This window comes from Hippocampus zosterae, chromosome 7, assembly GCF_025434085.1.
Source record: "Hippocampus zosterae strain Florida chromosome 7, ASM2543408v3, whole genome shotgun sequence".
In the NCBI taxonomy this organism is placed as follows: domain Eukaryota; kingdom Metazoa; phylum Chordata; class Actinopteri; order Syngnathiformes; family Syngnathidae; genus Hippocampus; species Hippocampus zosterae.
The window spans coordinates 21,518,892-21,543,425 of NC_067457.1; the positions used below are offsets into that span (position 1 = coordinate 21,518,892).

Sequence of the window (24,534 nt, forward strand, 5' to 3'; positions counted from 1 at the left end):
TAATAAAGTGTCTCCGGTTAATAGAAACCCCGCTTAGTAGAACAGAAGCGCTTCGGCCCAATGGTGTTCTATTAAGCGGAGTGCACTGTATACAGTAATATACAATAAGTATATAGTAAAGCATTTAGAGGGTTTTGTTTCCTGACAAACCATGCGATGTAAGACTTGGAAAAACCGCATGTTGCTCTTGAGCGTTAATTTGACCGTTTTGCTTCCCCCCCACCCCCTTAGTCTTCGAGGGCATCTCGCTGGGCCGACCCGGACCACTTCGCTCAGCGGCAAACGTGCATGAACAAGTTTGCCAGCTGGTTTGGCGCCATGCCGCTGATCCGCTCCCAGATGAGACTGGATCCGGTCCTTTTCAAGGACCAGGTGTCCATCCTTCGCAAGAAATACAGGGACATCGAGAGGCTCTGACAGGACCGGCACCCCCAACGCCGGGGGAGGCGTGAGGGTGGGGGGCAGGGAAGCGACGACGCTCTGCCGTGTTGCTGATGTGAACAAACGCCGATAAGAATATGGACATACGGAAGAGTGGTTTGCACACACTGCTGACAACAACTCTTGGATAGAATTTTTATTTTTTATTTTTTTGGTGGATGACACTGACTGTCCTGCTCACCCAGCAGGTCCCAATAAGAGAAGTTACTGGAGGGGGAGGGGGGCATTTCTGATAACACTGCTCGCCGCAAACCCCGCCCCACCCCGGTTCCACCAAGCAATCCATCAGGACACGATGACCTGACGTACTCTCACCCTGACCCTACTACAATCCCGCCGCCCCCAACACTGCTTCATCACCTGATTTGATGTTTTTTATTTAATTTTACCAATCAGATGTCTCAGAGAGGGTTGGAATTCAGAGAATCGCCCTTTTTTTTTTTTTTTGCTTTTACGGAAATTAACGTCGCTATATCGCAATCAGAATGACATTTCCTCATGTTCCCCGCTATTAACGACCCAAAGTCTCTGTTTTGTTTTGCTTTTCTAGTCTGTTTCATTTATTTCTGAGCTAATTGTCGCCTTAGTGTAATTGTGTTTTAATTTTCTCAGAGTGAGTGAGTGAGTGTGTGAGAGGCTGCGTGAGAGATGGCACATCCAACTCTAAGTCTGAACTCATTTGCCTCATTCTTCGCAGATGAGCAAAAAATAAAGAACATTTTGGGAGAACCGGAGTAAAACCCAAAATGATCAACTGCCCAACTGCCGTGAGCATTCTGCTCCGTTGGCCTGAAATGTAAACGGCATCCTTGCCGGGCCATCATTTCCTGAGAGTGCCATGTTGACATCAGGTCTGCCTTCAGAATTATTTATTGCACATTGTCGCTGCCTGGATTAGTTTAACGAGGCCGAGTTGCACCTTTAAAATGTATAATTAGCATTAGCGGCATCTATCCACAACGTCGATTTTGTACCGACATCAAACAGGCTGACGGTTTGCACCTTCATCGGCAGCCGCTCCTGAGTTGATCGTTTTCGAGCGATGAGATCGGAAGTCCGCTCGGACACTTGAATGAACGAAACGTGCTTTTCGCGGCCTATCTGTCGGGCTCGCATTCAGCCAAAGCTGTGAATCACTCACTGCCTTTTTTTTTTTCATTTTGCTGTGTTAGTTTAAAAAAAAAAAATACAAGAAATGCAACAGTGCCATGATGAGGTCATGCTGACGCGATCGAGTGTAATCGCTACACTGTCACATCAAACGCAAAAGAAAATAGGAGCTAAATGAAGAGCAAGTTCAAGTACAGTGGAACCATAACGCTTTCCCGATGGAAATAAAAAGACTTGCGCTACGTCAGAACGTTTTTAACAACCGTTGGGCCACTGCCGTTTGAGCGTTAAAAAAAGGAGAGCGAGTGAAAAATTCGCACGCCATTTGACGTTGACCCAAAACGCTCTGTAATTTCCGACAGATGACACAAGCCGATTACGAAACGAAACTCCTCACCTCAACATAGTTGCTTGCTACCAAGCTGCTACCAGAGGGCGCCAAAGCACTCATTATAATTCGGAGAGTTCATGATTTCATGAGTTTATGAGTATCGAAATCGACAATATCGTATACAAGTTGAAGGAAGTAGAGTTACTCCAGGTCTACTTTTTCGATCAACCGCCCTGCCGCGATCGACCCGTTATCCGCGTGCGCGCCTTGATGAGCAACAGCCAAAACGGCCCCTAAGATGAACGAAACAGAAAAATAAAGTAGACACAGATTGTGAAAAGGAAATCACCGCCTACCGTAGTAGAGACCTGAGGCGGGGGCGTGGGGCGCACTTATTGCGGCGTGTTCACGATCGCAGCTCACGTGTCGCATTTCTTCGCCAGTGCCCTCGCTGAATTGTACATGAAACAAACTTTGAAGGAGAACATTAACAACAATAAAAGAAATAGCGCGATTGCTCTGATCACAAGCTGCAAGTGACTTGGGACCATTTGGTGAGCTACCGGTCAATCGCCATCGACGTATTGGGCGTCCCTGCTCTAAATTGTCCTTAAGTGCGAGCGTGAATGGTTTTATGTCCCCGTCTGCCCCGCGATCGGCTGGCAACCACTTCGGGGTGTACCCCCGCCTACTGCCCGAAGACAGCTGGGCTTGGCTCCAGCACGTACCCGGGACCCTCATAAGGGTAATTAGAAAATGAATGGATTTGTTAATCATGGCGACCTGTCACAAGGGTTTTTTTTTTGTTTGTTTTTTTTACAGTTTCAAAATTCTACATCGAATTGGAATTTTGAGGTTCCACTGTACAAATGTTTGCAATGTAGTTGACGCCTCTTTTGCTGCATGACATTCTCTCTCTCTCGCTCTGTATTCCCCTGATTTGTTTGTGGCAGAAGGCTTCATTGACAGCACTTTTTTTTTAAAGCATCTGTTTCTCATTTGTTTCAAATTCACGTTGAACCTTTTAAAAAAAAAAAATGTCTTATTGGTTGAGTAATTGTCACAGATCCCACCAACCCCGCCCCCAAAATGCACATCCTGCAACTCTGCCAATAATTCCCTGCACTGTACATTAAACATATTTATTTTTTTCTGTAAACAGGACTGTTTAGACTATAAGGTGTCATGTTCGGATGAGCCTGCATTGCTAAGGGGAGTTAAAGTATTTATTCAGTTTCATGTTCACACGCCAATAACAACAACTTAAGTTTCACTCGACAAAGTTTTGTTTTGTTGTTTTTTTTTTTAACCCCCTGGGAAACATCCACTGGCGTCCCGCCTGTACAAACGTGCAACATTTGGAAGAGGTTTTAACATTGATGATCACATACGCCATTGATCTTAAATTGGATCGGGGTGCGCACATCTTGTCTCTCGGCGGGAGTCAAATTGCAAAAAGGCCCAATTCACAAATTAGGGCGGAGAATGAGAAGCAGTGTTAGCAGCTGTGTTAGAAAATGCATCTTCGATGCTTGGTGGAAGGGAGGGTCCATCCAAATCACCCCCCGCTCACCTAAAAAAACGAGCCAGACTATTGGCGTTTGTCTTCATTTGTGCCTTTTGTGAACGCGAGTTCTTGCACTGCCGAGGAGCGTCTGCTGTCATGTCACAACCCCCCCACCCCCCCCCCCCCTTGTGTTTGCACACCACTACCATGACCCAACTATGTTTCAGATTATTTATCATCACCGACCGCGATGGCGTGATCCGCCAGAAGCTGATAACGTGAGGTCAAATCGCGCGTCTGTCCCGCTGCCTTCTCCTCTCCCCCTCCCCCTCCTCCTCCTATTATGTAAAAGACTTTTATAGAGGGTCGCAAAATGAGATAGACTCACGATGATTTTTGTAAGGATGATTTATAAATAAAAGAAACTCATTTGACAACGCCTGCGTCTTGCTGCTTCACTCGCCCGACTTCCACGCGTGCGTTTTTGGTGTTCCGCCCCCTCACGGTTTGAAAGGTTATCTGGGAATTTGATATGGAATTACGTTCAGGTCTAAGGTTTAACTGTCACCGACATAAAAACTTTAACTGTAGTTAAGTGGAGGTGGACTATTTTTCTTGCAGAATGGATGATGCCTTTTTTTTTTGTTTGTTTGTTTTTTTATATGCCGGAACAGTTTTTCAGCGCACCAGGGGAGTTTTATATACTCCCTCTGTGGTTATTTATACTTTGATGGACCTTTATTGGAGTCGGGCGGAAAGAGGTTTTGAGATGGGATAGACAGAAGTGACAACACTAGCAGTACAAATATAAGTCAACAGTCCGCTCAAAATCTTTTAGACACTTTCATTCAGTTTGGAACAGTGTGATTACAGTTTACGATTTGTAATTGGAGTGATTTTTTTTAAACTTTTTTTTTTTTTTTTTTGCTCAACCGCTGTTAGTTTTAGTTGATTTTTACAACAGGTTTGCGGGTCGTTTTGTCATGCTCTGTTATAGTTTATATACCGTATTTTCACGACTATAAAAGTCTTAAATTTTCTCCAAAATGGATAGATCGCCTTTAGAAAATGAGTGAGCTTTGAAGTCAAGATGGTTCCGTGCCCACTTTTGTAAGTCGAAACATTTTTCCCCATATTAGAAGGTGTCAACTTTTCAAAACGGTCCAATGCAATTTTTTTTTTTTCTTGGTAGCAGTCAAATGATTCCGGCATCCCTATGCACTCAATGACACCCATTAAATTTATTGATTCAATCTTTTTAATTTGGTCAAGTGTTGGCGTTTACATACATTGAAATTTTAAGTTTTAAAAATCAATAAAATGTCAGAAATTAACCACATATATGCTTGCCTCATTTCAAGACTTGAGTTGATTAGAATTGAAACATTTAGGACAGTTAAACTGATTAGTCACACAAAATGAGAGGATTAAATAGATTGCATGTATTTCGATTTAAAAAAAAAAAAGGAGTTGAATTTAAAATCAATACCGATTTGAAATGTCGAATTTCGAGGTAGACAACATATTACCACTGAGCTTTTTTTGTTTGTTTGTTTTTTTGGTTGCCTATTTTCATCTCTCGGTGGTGTGACACCATGTCATCTATTCACTTTCCTTCCGGAAATAAAGTGCCACCTCAGCAAATCTGCGGCCTCTTCATGGGTCCAGATCTCCCCAGGGTGCGAGTGTGCGGGTTTATAAACTCTGGCGTGGGCTCAACTTCGGATGGCCAACATGGAGTTGATTTCCCAGATGAGGTTGCGAAGTTGATCCATGATCTGCTTCAACTGCTGGTTCTTCTGCTTCAGCTTCTGTCGTAAAAAGCGAGACAAGTTGCACATTATGTGGCTGTTTTTTTTTAAAAAAACTAATTGTGGGAGTACCGTATTTTCCAACAGTGCGCCTTATAATACGATGCACCTTGTATTTGGATCAATATTCAGAATTCTTGGACGTAGTATTTGAAATGTTCTCTAAAGCGCTTTGTTACAGCTGCAGCGGTTGTGAAGGCTCCATAGAAATAAAACTGCATTATATTGTATTACCATTTGCATAGCTCCATCTAGTGGAGTCAAAATGCAACCGCAGCCACTATTGGAGCTTCTATTCTATGCGCCTTATAATGCCGTGCGCCCAATATATCAAAACAATTTTAAAACAGGCAATTCGTTGAAGGTGAGCCTTATACTCCGAAGCGCCTTGTCAAGCGGAAAATAAGGTAATTATAAAATAAAATGCCAGCCCAAAAAAAAAAAATCCACGGCATGCTTGGCATTTTTTGTAATGTAGACCGTTTCAAAGAATTTGCACATACTGCACAGTGTCTTCGATTCATTTTCATTTCATTAAAATCCACAAAAAAATTGACAGCTAAAATGTCGAAGGCCGCGACTGAAGTAGTGCCATTATGCCAAAAATGTCACGAATGCTGGTCCAACGTGCAATATACTGAACCGCATATCCGCGCGTAGCTGTGGATTGAAAGGCTTCATCATCTCCATGTTAGATTATTCTAGAGACTCCCCCCCCCCCCCCGCCCCCACAAATGGCAGACAGTTTTGACTGCAGCTGTCAGACGTCTTGACTCAATGCAGGTATTTCCCACGTGTCAAATGCAACATTAATGTGCCGTGTATAATTACGTGCTGAATCTGCAGTGAAATCTATTGCAATGAAATCCATGGTGGTCGCTCGGCAACGCTCCTTTTGCCGGGACTAATTGCGGGCCCGCAGATAACACCTGGAGCCATCGATTTCACACCACTCTCTTAATATGAACCGTTTAGCCGATTGTCCTTGAAGATAATCCCGAGTGGAACATTTGGAGGCCTTCCAGTTACTCGCTCGTTGCTTCTGACGAACACTCTTGCCTAGATCTTTCCCTTTTGCTATCTCCCGCTTTGACTCTTTGAATTTTATTCTGAGAGCGAACGCGTGTGTGCGTGTGCGTCTGTATGAGAGTGTCTTTTGCGTGATATGCCTCATTACGCTGATGAGCGGCTTTTGAAATAACGTGGCCGTTTCTGAGATAGTATCCGGAGCCTTTGTAATTTCAGGTAATAGAGCACTGTGTTGTTGAACCCCCCCCGACACACACACACATATACACACACACTTAAAGCTTTTAAAGGAAAGTGCATACAGTTAAGTGCACTTGTCATGACAATTTCAAGCATAGCTGGGTGAATTTGGCTTCGGAGGCAAAACGTGTGCCTCATTTCATTCTTGCGCCACATAAGCAGCCGAGCACTTGAAATAAAAGCCAGATATGAAATTTCGCATTTTCCACAGTTGGCAATATCGACGGAGGCAGCAAATCCCTCATTCACGGAAGCTTGCGGCTATGTAAATAACGCTGATGCCAGTCTTACAAAAATTCTTCGGCAACTTCAGGTTTAAAAAATAAATACATTAAATTACATTAAAAAATAAAAAAAGCTTCATTTACAACCTCAGAAGTACCGGAAGGGACCTTAACACAATCTCCTTTGAGGCAGACTGGCGACACTGTTGCACAGAGACAAGAAAAAAAAGGGCATCCTTTAGGTGCACTCTCGCTTTCCTTGTCTCGCAACAGCCGAGCGCACACCAACTATATTTTGATGTGTGCACATTTTCAGCATGACGTCTCTGATCCACTGGTGAAAGGACACTTTGATCCTCTCCTCTTTCATCTATAACTGCTTCAGACAACAAAGTGTATGCAGAAAAGTGGTGAAGATTGCACGACTGTCTGTGTCCAATGCGTTGTGTTGTGTTGTGTTATTTTTGTTATTTTGACTTCAAAATGGCGCCGCGAGAGTGGCTGCCTTTCCAGCAGCTCCTATATTTTGTTCTTCTACTTCTTCCTTTCATAACTTTGCTGCTGTGAATTGGTCATTTCTCCATTGCGAGACGAATAAAGGTTTTCTTATGTCTTTTCAATTTGTAAAAGGCTTCTCGTGACACGCGGCCTTGGAAGGGTGGTCAGCGAGTTCTCAACAAAGAAGGTCGGTTCAGATGTCAAACACACAAATGGGTAAATGGCGATTTACAAAGAAGGATCAGGGCTTGCCGGCTAATGCGTAGTTAACATTATGAGCAAATTAAAAGACGATGTTTGCCCTCCTCCAAAACGGGAGTTGGAGTGTTGCCTTTGGGTGGCGCCTTGCATTCTTAAAATGTTTCAGGGCATTATGGATAGTGGAGCAAGCACAAGATGGATACTTGTAATATCCGCTCACATGCCCCAGAGAGCACAGAACTGCGATGTGTTGCTTTAAAAGCTCATAGACTCACTTTTTGGGATTGCTTGAAAGGAAATGTGCTGCAAAGAAGCATACAGACTGCTCTTAGCAACAAGGCAGATTGTGATTTTAAACAAGTTAAATATTCTCAGATTTCTGCAGCCCTCCAGGAGAGCAGATCTTTTTTTGGTTTTGTTTTTTCTTTCCAAAAAGAGATTTTCAAAATATCTGCTTTTACTTTGGAAAAGAACGCTAAACATTTTAGCCTAATTTCCTGACAGGGCACACACCTGACATGGCTCCGTACTAATCCCACAAATGTTTGTTGCTTACAAATGTGGCATAAAGCGGGTTTTCCAAAGTTAGCCTTCCTGCCAAAAAGTGCCGTTATAATTTACCAGACACACATTTCTTTACTTTTTGTGTTGTGAGTTCCGTTCAAATGTACAACTATTTGAACACCGTGTCCTATGAACATTTTCATGATGAGAAGTTTGTTTCACTTCTTGTCCCGAAAACAATTGCAACATGCGTACGTTAGCTCTGATTTGATCCCAGTTGCTTCATCATTAAAAAAAATACGTAATCGTTTTTTAAAAAATGAACATTTTGCTATGCGGAAGAGCATTACTTTGAACAATCCTCTCTTCTTCTACCATTGTCTGAAAGACTTCCTCGTGCTGCCTCCTCCCCGAGTCCAAATCAGATCGTAGATCTTCAGTAGGATGGTGACAAACAAACTAGCAACATGGGTTTTTTGCGACAGTTTTTCATTTCAGCTCCACTGGCCCCCTTCAGATTTCCTAATCAATGCATTTCGGTGTTAAGACATCTCCTATCTGAACTCCAGTGCACCCTTTTGAAGGCCGCTTTCAATTACAAGTCGATTTCTGTTGACGGGCTGCGTCGCTTGAAGTCATTCTTCAATGGGTGCATCTAACTAGTAATTGGTTAACACTTGGGATTTGTCAAATCGTCACGCTTATCAAGCGTCATAATTGCTATGGCGCCATTAATTAGGGTTGTATTATCGTCACATTAAAAGCCGATTGGGGAGGGTTTGTTGCGCCGTTAAAATGGAAAAAAAAATAACGCTAATCTTATAATGGTATTACAAGATGAATAAAGTCATTTATCAGCATCTACCTCATTTAAATTAAAAAAAAACAAGAGCAAAAAGCTTTCGGTGAGTATTAAAACCCCCGCCGTTGCCTTTTGAAGAGGAGATTTTGAGATAGCGGCGGCGGGTCGGAAACGAATGAGTTTCAAATATTACATGCCCGTGCTTGATGACAAGCATGCAAAGGGAGCGAGTGGCGAGTGGGGGAGGAGGAGGATGTAGCAAGTGGAGCATAAATGTGCTTTCACTCAGGATTCCTCTGCTAATCCGCCCTGTCGCTGGCAACTCAAATCGCAGCTTTGACTCTGTGGATGTGACTGGGAATTACAAGTGTAAGTGTCTGTGAGTGAGGAGAAAGGATTAGACGCGAGGAGAGGAGCAGAGTGGTCGAGAGGTAGACTTTTTGGGCTCCGGTTTTGACAGTCAGAATCACGCAGTCATCAGGGAAAACCGAATGAGGCAGAACTACTTGTTTCAATGTTTTGGAATTGCAAACGAACGATACTCGGATAGCGTGTCGAAGCAGAACGACGACACGAACGGCCGTTTTCTACTTGGGGCTCAATGTTCATTTTTACGGGCGGGTTTCATCCAAACGCATGTCGTGAATATGTGTTTATTATTTCAATAGTTACTCAGCTGTGACATTTGAACAATGCACACGCCAAATGTTTTCACGCCACGAGCCATTTTCAAGGACCGAAATAAAAACGAATGGCGAAAAATATCACTCACGGTTTAGCTAAGCTTCAACAAGACGCATATCACGTGAGGAGCAGAATCGGATTGCGTCTTCGCAGGACCGGCGTAAAGGAAAGTGGCTAATATCTGACGGCAGGTTCTTTCGATTTATTCCCCCCCTCCCCCCTTCAAAATAAACTGCGCATGCACTAAAATCCTCATCAAATTGGCAAACTTGAGGCAATGTGAAACTTGTGGAAGTAAGCTGCTTACTGCTCGATGCCTGCCTGGGGAACAGTGACCCTAAGTGGGTTGTGTCGAACCATCTGATAGTAGACCCAGAGGGAGCCGCGGCCAAACAGACTCAATTTGCCACCAGTTCAGAAGAAAAAAGAAAAATAAACTTAATTGACTTTATAAACTTTATGGCTTTCCTCAAATGGAGGACTTAAGTGCCAGTGTGTGTTTGGATTGATATTTCCTTGGGGACCAAAGCCCTTTTTTCCTCTTTTTTTTTTTTTTTTAAAGGAGCAGATAAAGCCTTCTCTTCTAGCAGTGGCAGAAATACAATAGGCATGTTGTCTTCCCCGCATACACCCGCCGCCGGGTTGCTCTCAATATGTCCTCTGCATTGAGGTGGAACAACTGCAGTGTCAGCTGACTGGCGCAGAACGCACCGTTTGATCAATTTAGCCTTTTGGGATCTGGGGGTTGGCACGCCCTCCGCCTCTGCTGAGCACTCGAGTGCCTGCCAAGTACAGCCGGCCATTGATTGGGCGTTACCTTTTTGATTTGGTCCTCACTGCTAATAATTGAGGGCAAGGATGGTGGGTGGGGTATTGTTGCTTTAAACCCGGCGACGGGTAGCCAAGCATTGGAGGTAAGCCTGAGCAGAATTGCACAACAGAGCAAAATATAGCAATGTTGACTGCGTAGCCATTTTTTTTTTAACTCACAAGCTTGCCCTCTGAGGGCAGACAGGCCGTCCAACTTCATCTTCGCTTTGAATTGAGATCTCTGTCAGGCGCCGAGATCATCGAAGCCCCAGCTCAGCACCACTGGCACGGCCTAAATAAACGCGGCCCGTCAAGGAATTTAAAAAAGGGTCGTGGAAGGTTTGCAGCAGATTAGGAAAATAATAGAAAAAAAAATCTGGCGTTCAGGTGAAAGCCATAGAGGCCAACGGTGGTTCCCCGTAAGTCGATTAATTCGTTCTGCTCCTTTAACCCTTTCACGCACCCTGGAACCTGATATCACGATAAGCTGTTCATTGTAGGGAGTGTTAATACTATTTGATCATTGTCATGTTTTGTTTCGCTGTTAAAATTTTGGCCATGTCCGATGTTTGCACGAGAAGTTTAATTTAAAAACAGTTTTGCGAGAACAACCGCAAAGTAAAAAGCCCACTGTGTGTTCAGATTCACAGTGGTCCAGTCTGATGACATGAGAACTGCCTGAAGTTGTGAATCATTTTCAAAGTAAATTTAAAAAGTCTTTCTTTTCCTTCATCCCTTTTATGTGAACTTGTGCGTTTGATGCTTACGCAAGTCGGCGCCGGAACTTTTCAATATCGGATATAGAGTCATGCTTTTAGATATCAAAGCAAATTTATTTTTTTCCTTTTATCTTTCCTTTAGGTTTTTAGTTGCACTTGAAGGGCGATCTCACTCGTCCTGAAAAATGAGGTGAAAAATACACGCGTGAGCCAAAGACCTCGTTTTCGTGTTAGCGATCGTTGTGAGCTAATATACACACGGACCGAATGCACTTAAGCGCCGACTGTACATGGCAGCGGAAGTCAAAACATGAATAATTGGGGGTTTCCTCCGACGCTGGACGCGCTGGATGGAGTGAAAATTTGTCTGCGTCTCCCTCTGTGAGAGATTTGTGGCCGCTCTGCCCCTTCTGACCTTGGCAAAAGAATTAAAACCCCCTTTGGCATCCACACAGCCTCTAATGGGGCGCGTGAGGCCGCTAATAAGACCGAGATATGGGCACCTGCTGTGTGTGCTCATATGGAGAATGCCCATCGCCGCGATGATGGGGGCGATGGCAGGAACAAGTGATGGAAGAAGAAAGATTCAGAGAGGGAGAAGGGGGGCGGGGGCACAGCAGGGGGCAAATGGATAGAGAACGAGAAGCAACCGTCAAGCCAACTCTCTACGGGGTCTCGTGGACAAGTTAAGGGGTCGCGTTTGTTTATCAACAGCTTTTCCACAAGCTCACCGACCTGCTTTGAGAGAAAATGAAGTGCCGCCAGATTATAAACACCGCGCCGGGTTTGCAAGGAGCGAGAGAAGACAAAAAAGAAAGAAATAAATGGCGCTATGGATGGATCGCTTTTCAATTTGAAAGTGTAAGCACCCACCCCCACCCCCCCACCCCTCTTTTAATTCCTCCCTTTCTCATTTGAATAAAGAGAACAGACATGGTAATTAACAGGGTATTAAGAAAGCGAGTGAGTGCGGGGAGGGGGAGGGAGGAAAGGGAGACGGGTGAGAGTGCATGAGAAGAGCAGGGGAGCGGGAGAGATAGCGACGAGTAGACAGGCGCGAAAAGTGAGGAGCTGGGGAGAATTAATAATATGCCAGATCTCTCCAAGGCATCCTTAATGGGCTGTGACAGGAATTTATTCACACTTAGGCTGGTATCAAATCAAACGCAAGGCAAGTGGCAGTGGCAGGCTTCAGCTCAGGGAAGGAGGAGGGGGGGGGGGGGGTATGCTCAGTAGAGGAATGATGGGGGCAGGGGGGCGAGTGCATGTCTTACAGGTCCAGCAGGACAACCCCCCTTTGGGATAAAAGCTCATCTCCAAGGCAGCCGTGAGAAGACACGGCGCATGCAAAGGGAGAGCGGGCGAAAGGCAAAAATGATGAGCGATGTGTCGCGGACAAGACCGCCTTGTCCCACAAGCCAGATGGAATGATTATCAAGAGTCGAGATGAATCACCCTGCAAAAAGCAGCCTCGGCCCATCAGTCAGACAGAAGGTCGCTTTCCACATATTTGCAAAGGAGCTGCTGCAGACGGCTGGCAAAAAAAAAAAAGGCTGCACCAGACAAAGTTCCGGTTAAATGAGCAGGAAGTTAAAAGCTGTTTCCTGTCCTAATTGGCATGTGACCAGGAATGCGGGCGATTCATTAAGGATGTAATTTGTGGTCACATGAGTGTGACTGCATTTTTATTTTTTTTTTAATATCAGAAGACTGCATATGAATAAGGACCTGGAATTGATATGCGCAATCACATTCTAGCACACCAGTGGTCTGAGGCACCCAGATTGAGCAATTGCAACCCATTAGGCGCCAATGAATTATGGCTAATGCTACTGAAATATTTATGCAAACATTATTAAGTTTCTACCACGCTCAGAAACTTCATACATAAGCAGCAAGTCCCGTACTGGATGCGATTATATCGTCTGGCACACTGCTGCATGGAGCAAAGGCTCACAATCTCAAAAAAGATGGAGGGATGGGGGGGCTCTACACACCACTTTCAGGCATACTTAAATTTAAATCCACATTGTCACGCCAAGTCTGCTCCCCAGTTAAGACACTTAGGTTTGGGGGCCCTCTTACCTACTCCTACACCGCCATCCTTCCTCCAGATCGCATCGCCATCCGTCAGCCAGACTGCGACATGTTACAGAATTTTGACTGATTTGCAAGGCCCACAGAATTTTCTGTTCTACGGCTATATAAACAACACAGCTTTTGTGACATCTCCAATACCTCACTAATGTGTTCCTCCTACAAAATGTTTTTATACCAAAATAATTGATTTGCACATAAAACTATGAACGAAAGTGCAAATTGAACAATGGTGGACTTTTGCACCACTGCCCCCTGCGGGCCATTTTTTTTTTTACTATTGCGGTCATGCCTGCTCCTTCAGTGAGAAGTTGCATCAGACTCTCTTGCACCCTCCCCATGAAAAAAAACATGATTGACGCCTTCAGACGTCATGGGGAGGCGGGGACGATGCGTTAATTGACGCTTTTCGACGTCAATGGGTTTGAATGAGTTAATCGAGACCTGACGCGGAGGAATAGGACGCATTTTTGCAGCGTGTTACGTGCCGAAACTATCGTACGTACATATACCGTTTTGAAATGCTTCTCCCGGCGCTCCACATTCCCATTCTTTGTCAGAAGTAACAAAGTTTGAACGAGAATAATCATTTTTAAAAAGTTTTGCTCTTCTTAGCATGGGTGTTATCTGAAACTAAATTGGTCGGAGAGTAGCATCCAAACCATCAAAATAGCATCAAAGTAGGTATGCGTCACACAGCTGTTATTCCTACAATGTATTGTCCCCATTTCGGGTTTCAATTGTGTTGTGGTCTTTTTCAGGTAGTCTCTTGTTTATGCCGTGGCTCCAGACTGGGGGGGGATTAGTGAGGGATTGGAAAGCGTGGACATGCAATGTCAAATCGACACTGCTGTTTACCGTGATAGTGTCTCGGGAGCGTCCACTTCAATGGATTGCCTCACACCACTCTCTCCTGTCGAATAGTAACAAGACGGCAGCCCGCTTCAAGGTTATTCGACTCTTGAGGCCAGCATGAAGAAAATACTTATGATTTGGAAAATCCTCTTAAGCGGGCACTTTATCACCCTTTTCCCATCGACGTAACGTCATTGTTCTATCGCCGGTAGTATGATGACAACCGTGTATTTGTTTGTCATATTTGTCTTGTTGCAGAGTATTTTTTTTAATGGGTCACGGATAACGGTTTCATTAAAAAAAAAAAAAATCCGATAAGTAAAAGCAAACGTCCTACAGCGTTTACCCCAGAAACAAGGTGTAAATTCGCAGCCATTAAGTGTCTGATTTTTACGTGTGCATCAATCATACGAGCGATCGAATCATTCTTGGCTTGAAAATGGGGGAGGCGTGATCTGAATTTTAACGACGGTACATGTGTGTGACTTAAAAACCGACGCTTCTCTTTTCACTTCGGCATCAATCACCAATCCAAGATTGTATTTGCCCTGCTGCAACTAAACTTTATCACTCGCCGGTTATTTCCTGATCAAACGGATTGACTTGACAACCCACAGCTGTCGGCACATCCATCAATACATTCTTTCATCAATCTGAACCGGGCTTCTCCTCCGCGCATGCCATTTCCAAAACTCAAACGTCGGATTCGCTCACCACCATCGTTTGTTTGGGGCGCAGGCCCAACATTTCGTCATCCTTTTACCCTTCGGTTCAAAATTGTCGCCGCACAGCCCGACAGCCGCTATCTGCTCATCCATCCTTCTTCCAACACCTGATAGTCCATTTTTCTTTCTGCCTTTAGCCATCAGCCGGCTATTTATCCATGTTTCTCCTTTCTATCACTCTTATCTCAAATCTTTCACCTCTTTCTCCGTCAACACTTTTACCCGCGCAACGTCAATTCATCTCTCTCGCAAGCCTGTTCTTCCTCCTTTATCGCCTTTCCTCTACTCCGCTATCTCACTCCACTCCCATTTACTTCCATCCCCCCCCCCATCCCCAACCCCCGCTTCATCCACAGCCATCCGATCTGGCTGAAGCAACTGCAGCAGATGTGACCCCGGCTGCAAACATCTGCTTCCCTTGTCCTGCTGCATCTTTACTCTGTTTATCGGACTAACCACTTTAACTCCCCAAAGCTTGCTGCCCTTGTTGCTTGCCTTAATGTGCAGCTGGGAAGCCCGGAGGGGGGGGCGGGAAAAATCACAGCTAAATATGTTCAAACACATGGGGCGCACACTCAAGGGCCAGAGAAGGAATCTCCTCTAATAAAAATTGGGTTGGACCAAGTGTTTAGAACGGAGAAATAATGAACATGATTATAAAGACACCCCCCCCCCCCCGCTCCCCCATTTAACTGGAGTCGCGGCCCATCTGAACCGTATATGCATTTTACAAATGGATGGAGAAAAGAACACATAATATTGCCGTTCGCTTCATGTAATTTTAAGGAAGAAATATATCAGGACTTTTATCATTATTGGGAAATAAAATTACCGGATTTTCCGCACTATAAGGCGCTACGGTTTATAAGGAGCACCTTCAATGATTATAATAAATACAGTCATACCTCAATTTTCGACCATAATCCGTTTCAGAAGGCTGTTCGAGAACCAATTTGTTCAAAAACCGAAACCACACTCTTTAAAAAAAAAAATCTTTATTGAACACGTCTGCTCAAAATGGAACGCTACACGAGGAAGCGTCACCTCCTTGTCTACTCGAGGAAGCGTCACTTCGAAGGCAAGAAGAGTCAAGTGGCGCATTCAAGTGCGCTCAGTTTGGTCGAGAACCGATTTTCAGTCGTAATCAGAGGCATAAAAGACTCGAAATTTTTGGTCGAAAACCGATTTGGTCGAAAACAGAGACGTTCGAAAACCGAGGTTTGACTGTATTTTAAAACTTTTTTCATATCCAAGGTGCACTGCATTATAAGGTGCATAGAATAGAATGTCAAGACCCCAATACATAAAAGAAGGCCACTAAAACCTAGACCTGCTTTTGGCACACCATACACAAAATAAAAATATTTTTCATGCTGCCGAGGCAACCACCAAAAACTAGCATGGGGAGCAAGGTCAGCATGAAACCTGCCAAACAAACACATGACCGTGTTCAGGAGAATGTTTGCATACTGACGTAGAAGGAAGCTTTTATCTACTCGAATCGAAAAGAAAAGTTCTTTCCAAGTGTCATAGATAACACTTGCCGAGAGCAAATTTCCTTGGAGTCTTCTCAACCGGCATACTGTCGACTTGGATGATTTGACAGAACTCAATTTGCATGCTAATGCGTCGCATTGGGGGAAGGTCGCGTTTCAAAACAAGGTTATTTATCTCTTATGTAGAGTAGAGTCTTAATAGGGGCCATTTCCACTTCACTGGGGCGCTTTTTGTTGTGTGTGTGCGTTTTTTTTTAATTTACTGTACGTTTTCAATGCTTTTATTCAAGGTACAGCAATACAAAAAAAAGAGGGGAAACAAATTTTGTATTCCAAGGCCTTTTCAGCCATTGTGTTAAAATGCTGTTCGGTATGTTTTGTTATGTTGTTCGGGATAAAGCGGATACACAGCTGAGCTCAGACTTCACCTCAATGTTTCCCTGTTGTGTTAACATTTAAAAGCAGCCAGGGGAGCGCTGCTGCGCAGCTCTTAAAAAATAACCAATTCTCCTCTCTGCTACTGCTGACACGACTGACCTAGGACCATTATCATTGCGGCGCACTCAGGCGGCCTGGCATGCAATATCTGAACAGAGGTCCGGCAAATGCACGTAAATGGAGGGAAGAAACAGAGGGGATTCAATCTGCGTATACGCACGCGCACACACATACACAGGGAATGTGTATGAATGAAAAAAGAAAAAAAAAAAACAATTCCCCTGCACTGAAGAAAGAACAAAAGCTCTCATTCATTCAGTACATCCACAAACAAAACGCATCCACGGTAGATAAAGGGAAGCTAAAAGACTATGATGGGCTTCACCTAAACCTACGTTGAACTCCATATATCAATAACCGCTGCACTTTGATCCAATATGGAAACTACAGGGAGGTAAACTTACCTATGGCGCGTATTTATTTCTGCATCAACTTTTAGCTTCCCGACTCGGGCCCTAAACAATGCGAGAGGGTGAAATGGTTCAGCGTGCCACATTTGCGTCACGCTAGAGGCATCACGGGAGCTGGGAGCTGTCGTTCCAGGCTAGCTGGGACTTAAGCGAATTGCGCTGTCGGAGTCGTTCACAGCAGCACAAATCGATTTTGTTCAAATTGCCATTTTTCAGTCCGGTGATGTCATTTCCTTTGTTTTTGCCGGAGACGAAACATAAGATGGAAAATTGGAAAGATGGGACTAAATGTGCAACCAGGACCTGACAATTTAAGATCACTTGGCAGACTGCCATCGCTCCAACAACAAAGGGACTGAGCTACCGCTGCCCCTTGACACTGACATTTTGACAATACAGAAAGCAATAAATCCGATGTGTGCCAAACCAAATGTACTGCTCGCTGGAAACGAGACAAGAAAATGAACCAATGTGGCAAAAAAAAGCAATCTGCGGCGGCAAACGGCACGCAACACGGAGGGGGCGATTGACACTTTTTTTTCCTTCTAAGATAAGGATTTTGATAAAATAGCAATATTTTTTTGTTACATGTTTTCATATGAAAAGGACCGCGCGGCTTGTTTCACACCCCCAGTTTGTTTGGTCAGCTTTCTATCTGCGCCGTTCAAAAATGTGTGGCGTAGACGCAATTTTATAGGATGGTGGATGAAATCTGTACAGAGACTTTCAGACTTGACTGACAACGAAGCGTGTTGGTTTAAAGAAGCGTTATCTGCGCTGCGCGTCGCAGGCCCCCTCTATCAGTCTGGAGCAGGGGGGTAAAACACACACACACACACATTTGACAGGTAACACATTTGAAAAAGCTCTTAAGAGTGTGCTGACATTTGAGGCCACTCAAAAAGTCAAACGCCTCAGCTAAAAAAATTAAAATAAAATAAAAATCTTTTGGCTGGTGTCTGCCGTCTGGAATTATATATCGAGTTCTTCTCAAACAAGTCAGTCAGGTACATTTCCTCCCTAAATTCCACAGCGTCGCCTGATAGGAACTGCATTCCCCACGCGTCCTTCATCACGTGTCTCAAAGGTCACGAAAAAAAGATGTATTGACTTGATTATTTTGTTAGGTGACTGGAGGACTGGACCGATTTCCCCCTTGCGGAAAAATATCTCACAGCAAAGTGGCAAAATACGGAAAAGCACAGGGGCGCTGCAGTGATCAAGTAGACAAACGTACCAAAAGTTAGTTGTAACCTACCTGTCGAAAGGTTATTTAAAGCGTGGATCAAATACAAATAAAAAGTGATTCGGGGAAGGCTCTCGGCTCTATTTAACTCGATATTCGAGCAACCTTGTCCACGCCAGCACGCGGCCTCCGTGAATGACAGGCAGTGATAAAGGTTCACGGTATGAAACACTATCACAGCACAAGGGAACCGCATCGGTTTGAATTGTTTTCGAAAGCCGACCTTGTCGTTTGATCACCTCTGGCTGGAACTTCATGCGTGCAACCCTGAGAGTGCGGCTCCAAAAAAAAAAAACACACAATACCTTGTTGACCTCCTGGATTTCTCTCCTGTCCTCGGCGGTCGGGCGGTTCTGGCCGGCCGAGTGGTCGTCATGTTTGGTGCCGTCATCTTCCACAAAGGGTATCAGTTGCTGCAATGGAAAGGAACAACAACAACAACAACAATATAAAAACAGGCAGCCGCATATTATTGAGCTTCCACTGGATAATTATGATCAGACATTTCCTAGCAGATTTTTAATCCCTGCCAATGTTGAAAGAATTAAAAGGCGGTTGCCTTTATGCCTCTCTTGGATAAAAGCATCACTTTTATGTTTGAGTGCAATTATAGGTTCAAATGCTGCATTTATGGGGCAATGTAGTGCCGGCGCAGGAGTGAAAATGGGGATTCGGTGTAAGCTTGTTGAGTGCAAGATAAGTCTCCTGCACTCCTGAGAACATCGCGAAAGGCAGGACCGAAAGTGAGGAAATTCATTCATTTTTAAACACCCCGTGTGCTTGACCTTGTCCTGTCCACACTACAGGCGGGAGTGATATGCAAGAAGCTTCAAGCAGTTCGCTTTGGACGTGCTTAGTATCAGAGTGTCCCCTAGTGGTCATCTCCCACGAAGGTAGTTTACATATGGCCGTCATGTTTCTGACAATAGGTTCAAAAAAAATAAAAAAATAAAAAAGGGCAACATGCTTACTTGAACCGCGTTTCTCTTTCCCTTTGGGGTCGTCAATTGCATTTCTATACTGTCGCACAGCGAGCAAGGGGCCATACGGTCGTGGTTGTGGAACACAAAAGGAAACTAGAGTACACGGGGAACAACATGAAAGCTCCCCGTGTCGGTGTGAAAACTGATTAAAGAAACCTACAAGAGCCCGGAGCAATAATTGACTCGTGACTGAATGGAGATTGTGGTCATCAAAGATGTAGAAGAAATAAAACAGACAGAAAAACAAGTTGATCCGAAATACAGCAGTAGAAGAGGCGGGGGGGGGGGGGGGGTGAAAGGGGACGACACAAGTGGAAAGGATGAATAGCCAGAGTGAACCGAAACAGCAATGCGGGCCAGTGGGAGAAATGACTTTAAACAAAGAGGGGACACATGACCCAAAATATGTCGACTGAGAAAGCCTGAGAAAAGATACAAACATGCAGATAATATTGTGCTCTCTGGCCTACATCTGGCCAGCCTCCCACAATACAACCTCGGACCCTCAGGGAGATGCGAGCAAGGATATGAGCAAGATGTTAGACGTAAGTGTGAGCTTTTCTTTGGTTCAAGAAGGGAAGGTTGCGGGAGGGAGAGAGCAATTTTTTTTAATTGCACTAAACTGAAAAGATTTTTTTTTTTAATGTTCTGGCCTGACTTTGGCAGCTGGCGTGTGAGGGGGGTAAAATGTGCTGAGCGAGAGGGTGGGGGGGGGGGGGGGGCAAGATGGATGACGAGTGTCGTGAGTGTGTGCCAGTGAGTCATAACCCCCGCCTCCCCCCATGAAAAGATGGATGTGGTTTCCTGCCTCGACAGAGAAGAATGGGCTTATGAAGTTCACCAGGTTGCCTTGCTAGATCACAGAAAAGTGGGAAATAACCTGAGTAGTAAATAACAAAAAGGAAAAGAGACGGCAGGAGCGCAACCCGAGGAACGTGAAGGAAACGGTTCGAGGGAAAAGCCAAACGGGATTCAAGCTGGAAGACTAGGAGCAGGAAAAAGGGAAGAAAAAGACACCAGTATGTAAGGGCTTGAGAATTAGGCTGCGACGACAGCTGGAAAGAAAAAGAAAAAAGAAAAAAAAAACGCCGACGTGCCTTTGGCCCAGCTGTTCGTTAATCGGGTCTGTTGCAAATTGGGCTCCAATGAGGTCACGCTGCCTGAGTCATTGATTCCTCTTCCTGTTTGGGCCAGCAAGTGGTGAGTGGCTGTCAGGCAAGCACCTAAAACGTCCGGGATGATAAATGGTGCGCATGCAGGGGGCCAAGATCAACAGCGCTTTGTCCTAGGTGAGCATGTGAGCCGCGCTACTGCCGGCCAGCCCCGAGCGGAGCCGCTGCGGGAGCGAAGGAGCATTTTATTGATACAAAGAAGAAAAATAACTTCTCGGATGATGAAATAAACAAAGATGAAAGTGGACTTTCCTGAAAATTCTGGGAGAAAAAAAAATTATATATATATATATATATATATATTAGTATATATATATATATATTAGTATATACCTGGCCGATCACGCATGAATTAACTTAAATAATAAATAAATATTCTATATAAATGACTTTATGGCGCAAAGACGGGACTGACCTCTCACATTCTCCGTTCTCAGAAGGGATAAACTCTAAGCCCAACTGTAGAAATTTTGCGGGTCAGCGACAGTCTGAAATTTGATCAAAAAGCCTTGCTTGTATGGATCTTCCCCCCCCCTCCCCTCTGCACAGTGTATGACCAACAAGCCGGGGGCGTGCGTGTCTTGTTTGTGAAACACCTTGAACATCCTAGAGTGCACACATGCAAGTCTACGAGTGAGACGCGACCCACGTGTGCATCGGTGTGCATCTGGTCAGGCATGCGTTGAGGAAGCGCAGCAGAGCTTAAGTGCTGCTGCTCCGCAAGGTGGATGGCGGACCGTAACCGGCCTAAAAGACACGCTGGGGGACTCACCTGAGAGGCCCACTGGATCTGCTGCAAGCATAGAAAAGAAAGACCTAGAGGGAGTAGATAAGAGCCCCCGCAAAATAAAGATCAGTGTGGCTGTCTGCGGGTGCCCGTCTGTATACAGTATATGCCTCTTTATTATTATTTTTTTTTTTTTAAGGGACATACATAATCGTAAATCAAACTTGCGCACTTTAATATTTGCTTGCCAATCCAAATGTCTGGAACACATATAGCGAACATCGCCGAGCGCTAGATTTAATTCCTGGTGACGCTCTGCCAGGCCTCTCTGTCTTCAACTCCTGCTTGTTCGTGGGGCACTTTGACTTCAATTTAGTCGCTATCTAATATTCCACTTCTTTGTTTTAAGAAAAAAAAAAGCGAGTTGCTTTCACTGCAAGATTCGAGTTATTGTCCATCCGCACTGTGAAGCACCACCCAATGAGTTCTGAAGTATTTGGCTAAATATGAGAAGATTTTGGTCCAGAGGCTGGAGCCACCCCCCTCAGCCATTTTTAAGATGCTAATATCTACAGAATATTTTATAATTTAGATTTATTTCTACACTTTTTGTTCTTCGACTTCTCCCTTTTGTAATTTTACTGCTGTAAATTGGGAATTTCTCCATTGTGAGACAAATAAAGGTTTTCTTATCTTAACTCGTCTCAACCCAAATGTTTGTCTTCGCTGGTTTTGTTTGACATTTTTGGGGAGGTTTCAGTAAAAACTCAGCACCGTGTGACAAAAATCAACTTCTGTTGCTTTGGTCTCATGTTTGCAATATTTTGTATTCCCCACCCGCACCCCCCACCCCCCCTACAAGTCGTACCTCTGGAAGTATCGGCTCCAGCCCAGCGCAGTTTTCGGAACATTTGTCGTAGACGAGGCGCAGCTTGCGGAACAGCACGGAAAGCATGCGAAGATGCTCCTGCAGTTTTCCCAGTCTATCCTGGTGGGTGTTGGGGTGGTAAGTGACTCCATTAGGGAGCTAAGAGGGACCAAGAGAAATATTGTGTTAAGTAAAGGCCCGCATCGATCCCCAATGACTGCTAAGCGCTCTCTGATTTGCAGTAATCCTCCAACTCGTACAAAATAGACGCAGCTTCATTGCAATTTCTGAATCGCCTTCCTCGCCGTCTAAGAATGATAGACCCGTTCGGCATGAAAGGAGGACGTTTGTGGAAATATGAGGGAAACAATTGCAGAGAGGAAAACACGAGACGCATCCGATATAAAGTGTTTGCATAAAAGCCTGCCTTCGGGGCAAATGAGGTGAAGCGCGACTATTAGAGAAATATAAAAGAACTCAACAGATGAGAGATAAGAAGGGAGGGAGAGGGAAGATGAAAATCTTTTGTGGGTAGTAAAGAAAACCAGTAAATAAAAAACGAATAATAATAAATAATAATCCGGTGTGTGGCCATTATGCAGCTGAGGGCGGTTTGTACGTATCTTTGTGGGCTGTGACTTGAGTATGTGGCAGCATTGGCGGTTTCCCAGAAGCAGGAAGTCATCCATGATTAACGCAGGCCGACCTCGTTGTCAGGACACGATCAAAGCTGAGCTGCATTTTGAGCACGCCGCGATCAGGCATACTAATGCGGCTAAAAATAAAAAATCATGGCTAAAATATATTAAAACTCATAAGTCAAGGGACTTTGGAGTTTAATAAGGTCCAAGCTCATAGCTCTGTTCACTCATCCCAAATTACTGTTCAACAACAATTACTGGAATCTATTTAAAGGCCACTAAGGCGTACCACTGAGCGTGCAAAATATTACAATTTTATGTTTTTTAAAGAAGGACTAAAAAAATACACCGTGCTTTCTTAAAAACTAAATATTTGAATTATTGTGCATTGAATGTGTAACTTGAAGGGGCCTTGCCAACAGAGTGATGCCAGAAGTTGGAATCGGCTGGCCTATTATAATTCAGTTTGAATTAGTCTTTCATATTCATTCATAGCTCATTTGCTTTTAATGATAAGCCTAACCTATAAAGCCAAAACATTTAGAGATAACTGATATTGTATATAGATTAATGTATTGCTTGAATTTGTTAAATATATATATATGGGAACAGAATCATTCAAAATCATTCATCCATACTTGGAGCTGGTCTGCAATTCGGCCCAACTTTTATGGAACATTGGGACTTGTTTATATAAAAACCACTCCCACACCTTGTTCTCCACCAACACATGACCAGCAAGGCAGTTGATAAAACGCGGCCTCCACAATCGAATTTGTACGGAAGACGCTCACTCTTTTTTTTGCTTATGGTTAAATTTGTCAGTCGTGGCTTCAAGAAAGTGTCATTCATTTCCAGTCTGGACGAAAAAGGGTGAACTTTATCTGCTCTGGAGAGAGTCTCAGAGTCCCCAGGAGTCACAGAGCATCTCCGCCTCGGGTCGCCATGGTCAATGGATGTCAAGTGCGCCGTGCCACATTTTGCTTTAAGTGTGCCGTCTACTTTTGCTTTATTAATGAAGTGGTTAGCAAGCATAGAGAGGAAGGTGGAGAAACCTGCATATTCCTCAGGAGCTGGAAGATCTCCATGGTCCTGAGGACAACATCTTGGACTGTCTCCTGGCCAATGCGGCACAGCGAAGCCGTGTTGACATCACGGGCTGCCTGGGCCTGCTGTTGCTGTTGCTGTTGCTGAGGCGTTGGCTGCCCGGTAAAAGGTGACACTAGTGGAGGGGTTGTCATGAAGACAGCAGGTTGATGATTGAAGCGGTTCAGACCCTTATGTGCCTTGATCAAATGGAAGATTGCAGGTTACTCGAACTTTTTGCCCTTCATCAAAACATGAGACTTGAATTTTCGTAAATACCATCCAGCATGATTGAACTACAAGCAAACCATCAAATGCAATTAAAACGTGTTTGAGATTTGGAAGATGGGTGAAGTGGGGCAAATAAGCGTCAATTAAACGTCATTTGGGGGTGGGGGGTAGAAGAGGAAAATCACTTTCGGTCAGCTAATGCTCGGTATCAAGTTCTTTCGTAAAGTAGAGTCTGTTTAAAGTGTCATTGGGTCAGTAAAAGTCGTTAAAATGACATCGTGAATAGAGAACAACACAACCGACTGGCATAAAACGCGAGAACGAAGCAGAGGCTAGGAGTAGTTCCAAATGCAAAAGTGGAGCGTTTGTTATCAAAGCTGAGTGAAGAGCCAGAAAAGGCGACAGCAGTTTTTAGGAGTCGTTGGCTCTCTAAACAAAACTTTAACACAGCTTAAAACGTTTAAGAAATGTGAAGTAACACGTTTGACAATAAATTATATTACCTGTGTGGCGATAATGTGTCCGTGTTGATTGCATGTCAAGTTCTCAGTTGTGGTGGACGGTGGAAGTATCGCGAGAAGTCTGAAA

At 44.3% G+C, this 24,534-nt stretch overlaps 2 protein-coding genes across 3 annotated transcripts in view; one reads left to right on the forward strand and one right to left on the reverse strand.

The window, feature by feature from the left end:
- ext1b (exostosin glycosyltransferase 1b) overlaps window positions 1-3,826 on the forward strand; it is an 84,593-nt gene extending 80,767 nt beyond the window's left edge. Inside the window, exon 11 of the mRNA XM_052071547.1 lies at window positions 232-3,826. Within this exon, the coding sequence (XP_051927507.1) occupies window positions 232-417 (186 nt within the window). The 3' untranslated portion in view covers window positions 418-3,826. The remainder of the gene's footprint in view (window positions 1-231) is intronic.
- Window positions 3,827-4,624: 798 nt separating this feature from the next.
- med30 (mediator complex subunit 30) lies at window positions 4,625-24,534 on the reverse strand. Of its 2 annotated transcripts, none has more exons than XM_052071567.1 (5): window positions 24,450-24,534; window positions 23,685-23,851; window positions 21,989-22,147; window positions 18,544-18,651; window positions 4,625-5,200 (listed from the first exon to the last, which is right to left on the reverse strand). In XM_052071567.1, the coding sequence occupies exons 1-5, from the start codon at window positions 24,481-24,483 to the stop codon at window positions 5,105-5,107; spliced, it is 564 nt and encodes a 187-aa protein (XP_051927527.1). In that variant the 5' UTR covers window positions 24,484-24,534; the 3' UTR covers window positions 4,625-5,104. The 2 variants fall into 2 exon arrangements, with proteins under 2 accessions (XP_051927527.1, XP_051927528.1); XM_052071568.1 differs by having other exon boundaries at window positions 23,685-23,915; window positions 24,450-24,509.

Excerpts from the sequence above, each read along its gene's own strand:
- med30 (XM_052071567.1), bottom strand. The coding sequence starts at position 24,483 with ATGCAATCAACACGGACACATTATCGCCACACAG. Across the intron at positions 18,652-21,988 it reads TGGAGCCGATACTTCCAGAG|CAACTGATACCCTTTGTGGA; the intron begins GTACGACTTGTA and ends TTTCCATTGCAG. Across the intron at positions 5,201-18,543 it reads AAATCCAGGAGGTCAACAAG|AAGCTGAAGCAGAAGAACCA; the intron begins GTATTGTGTGTT and ends TTTTTACGACAG.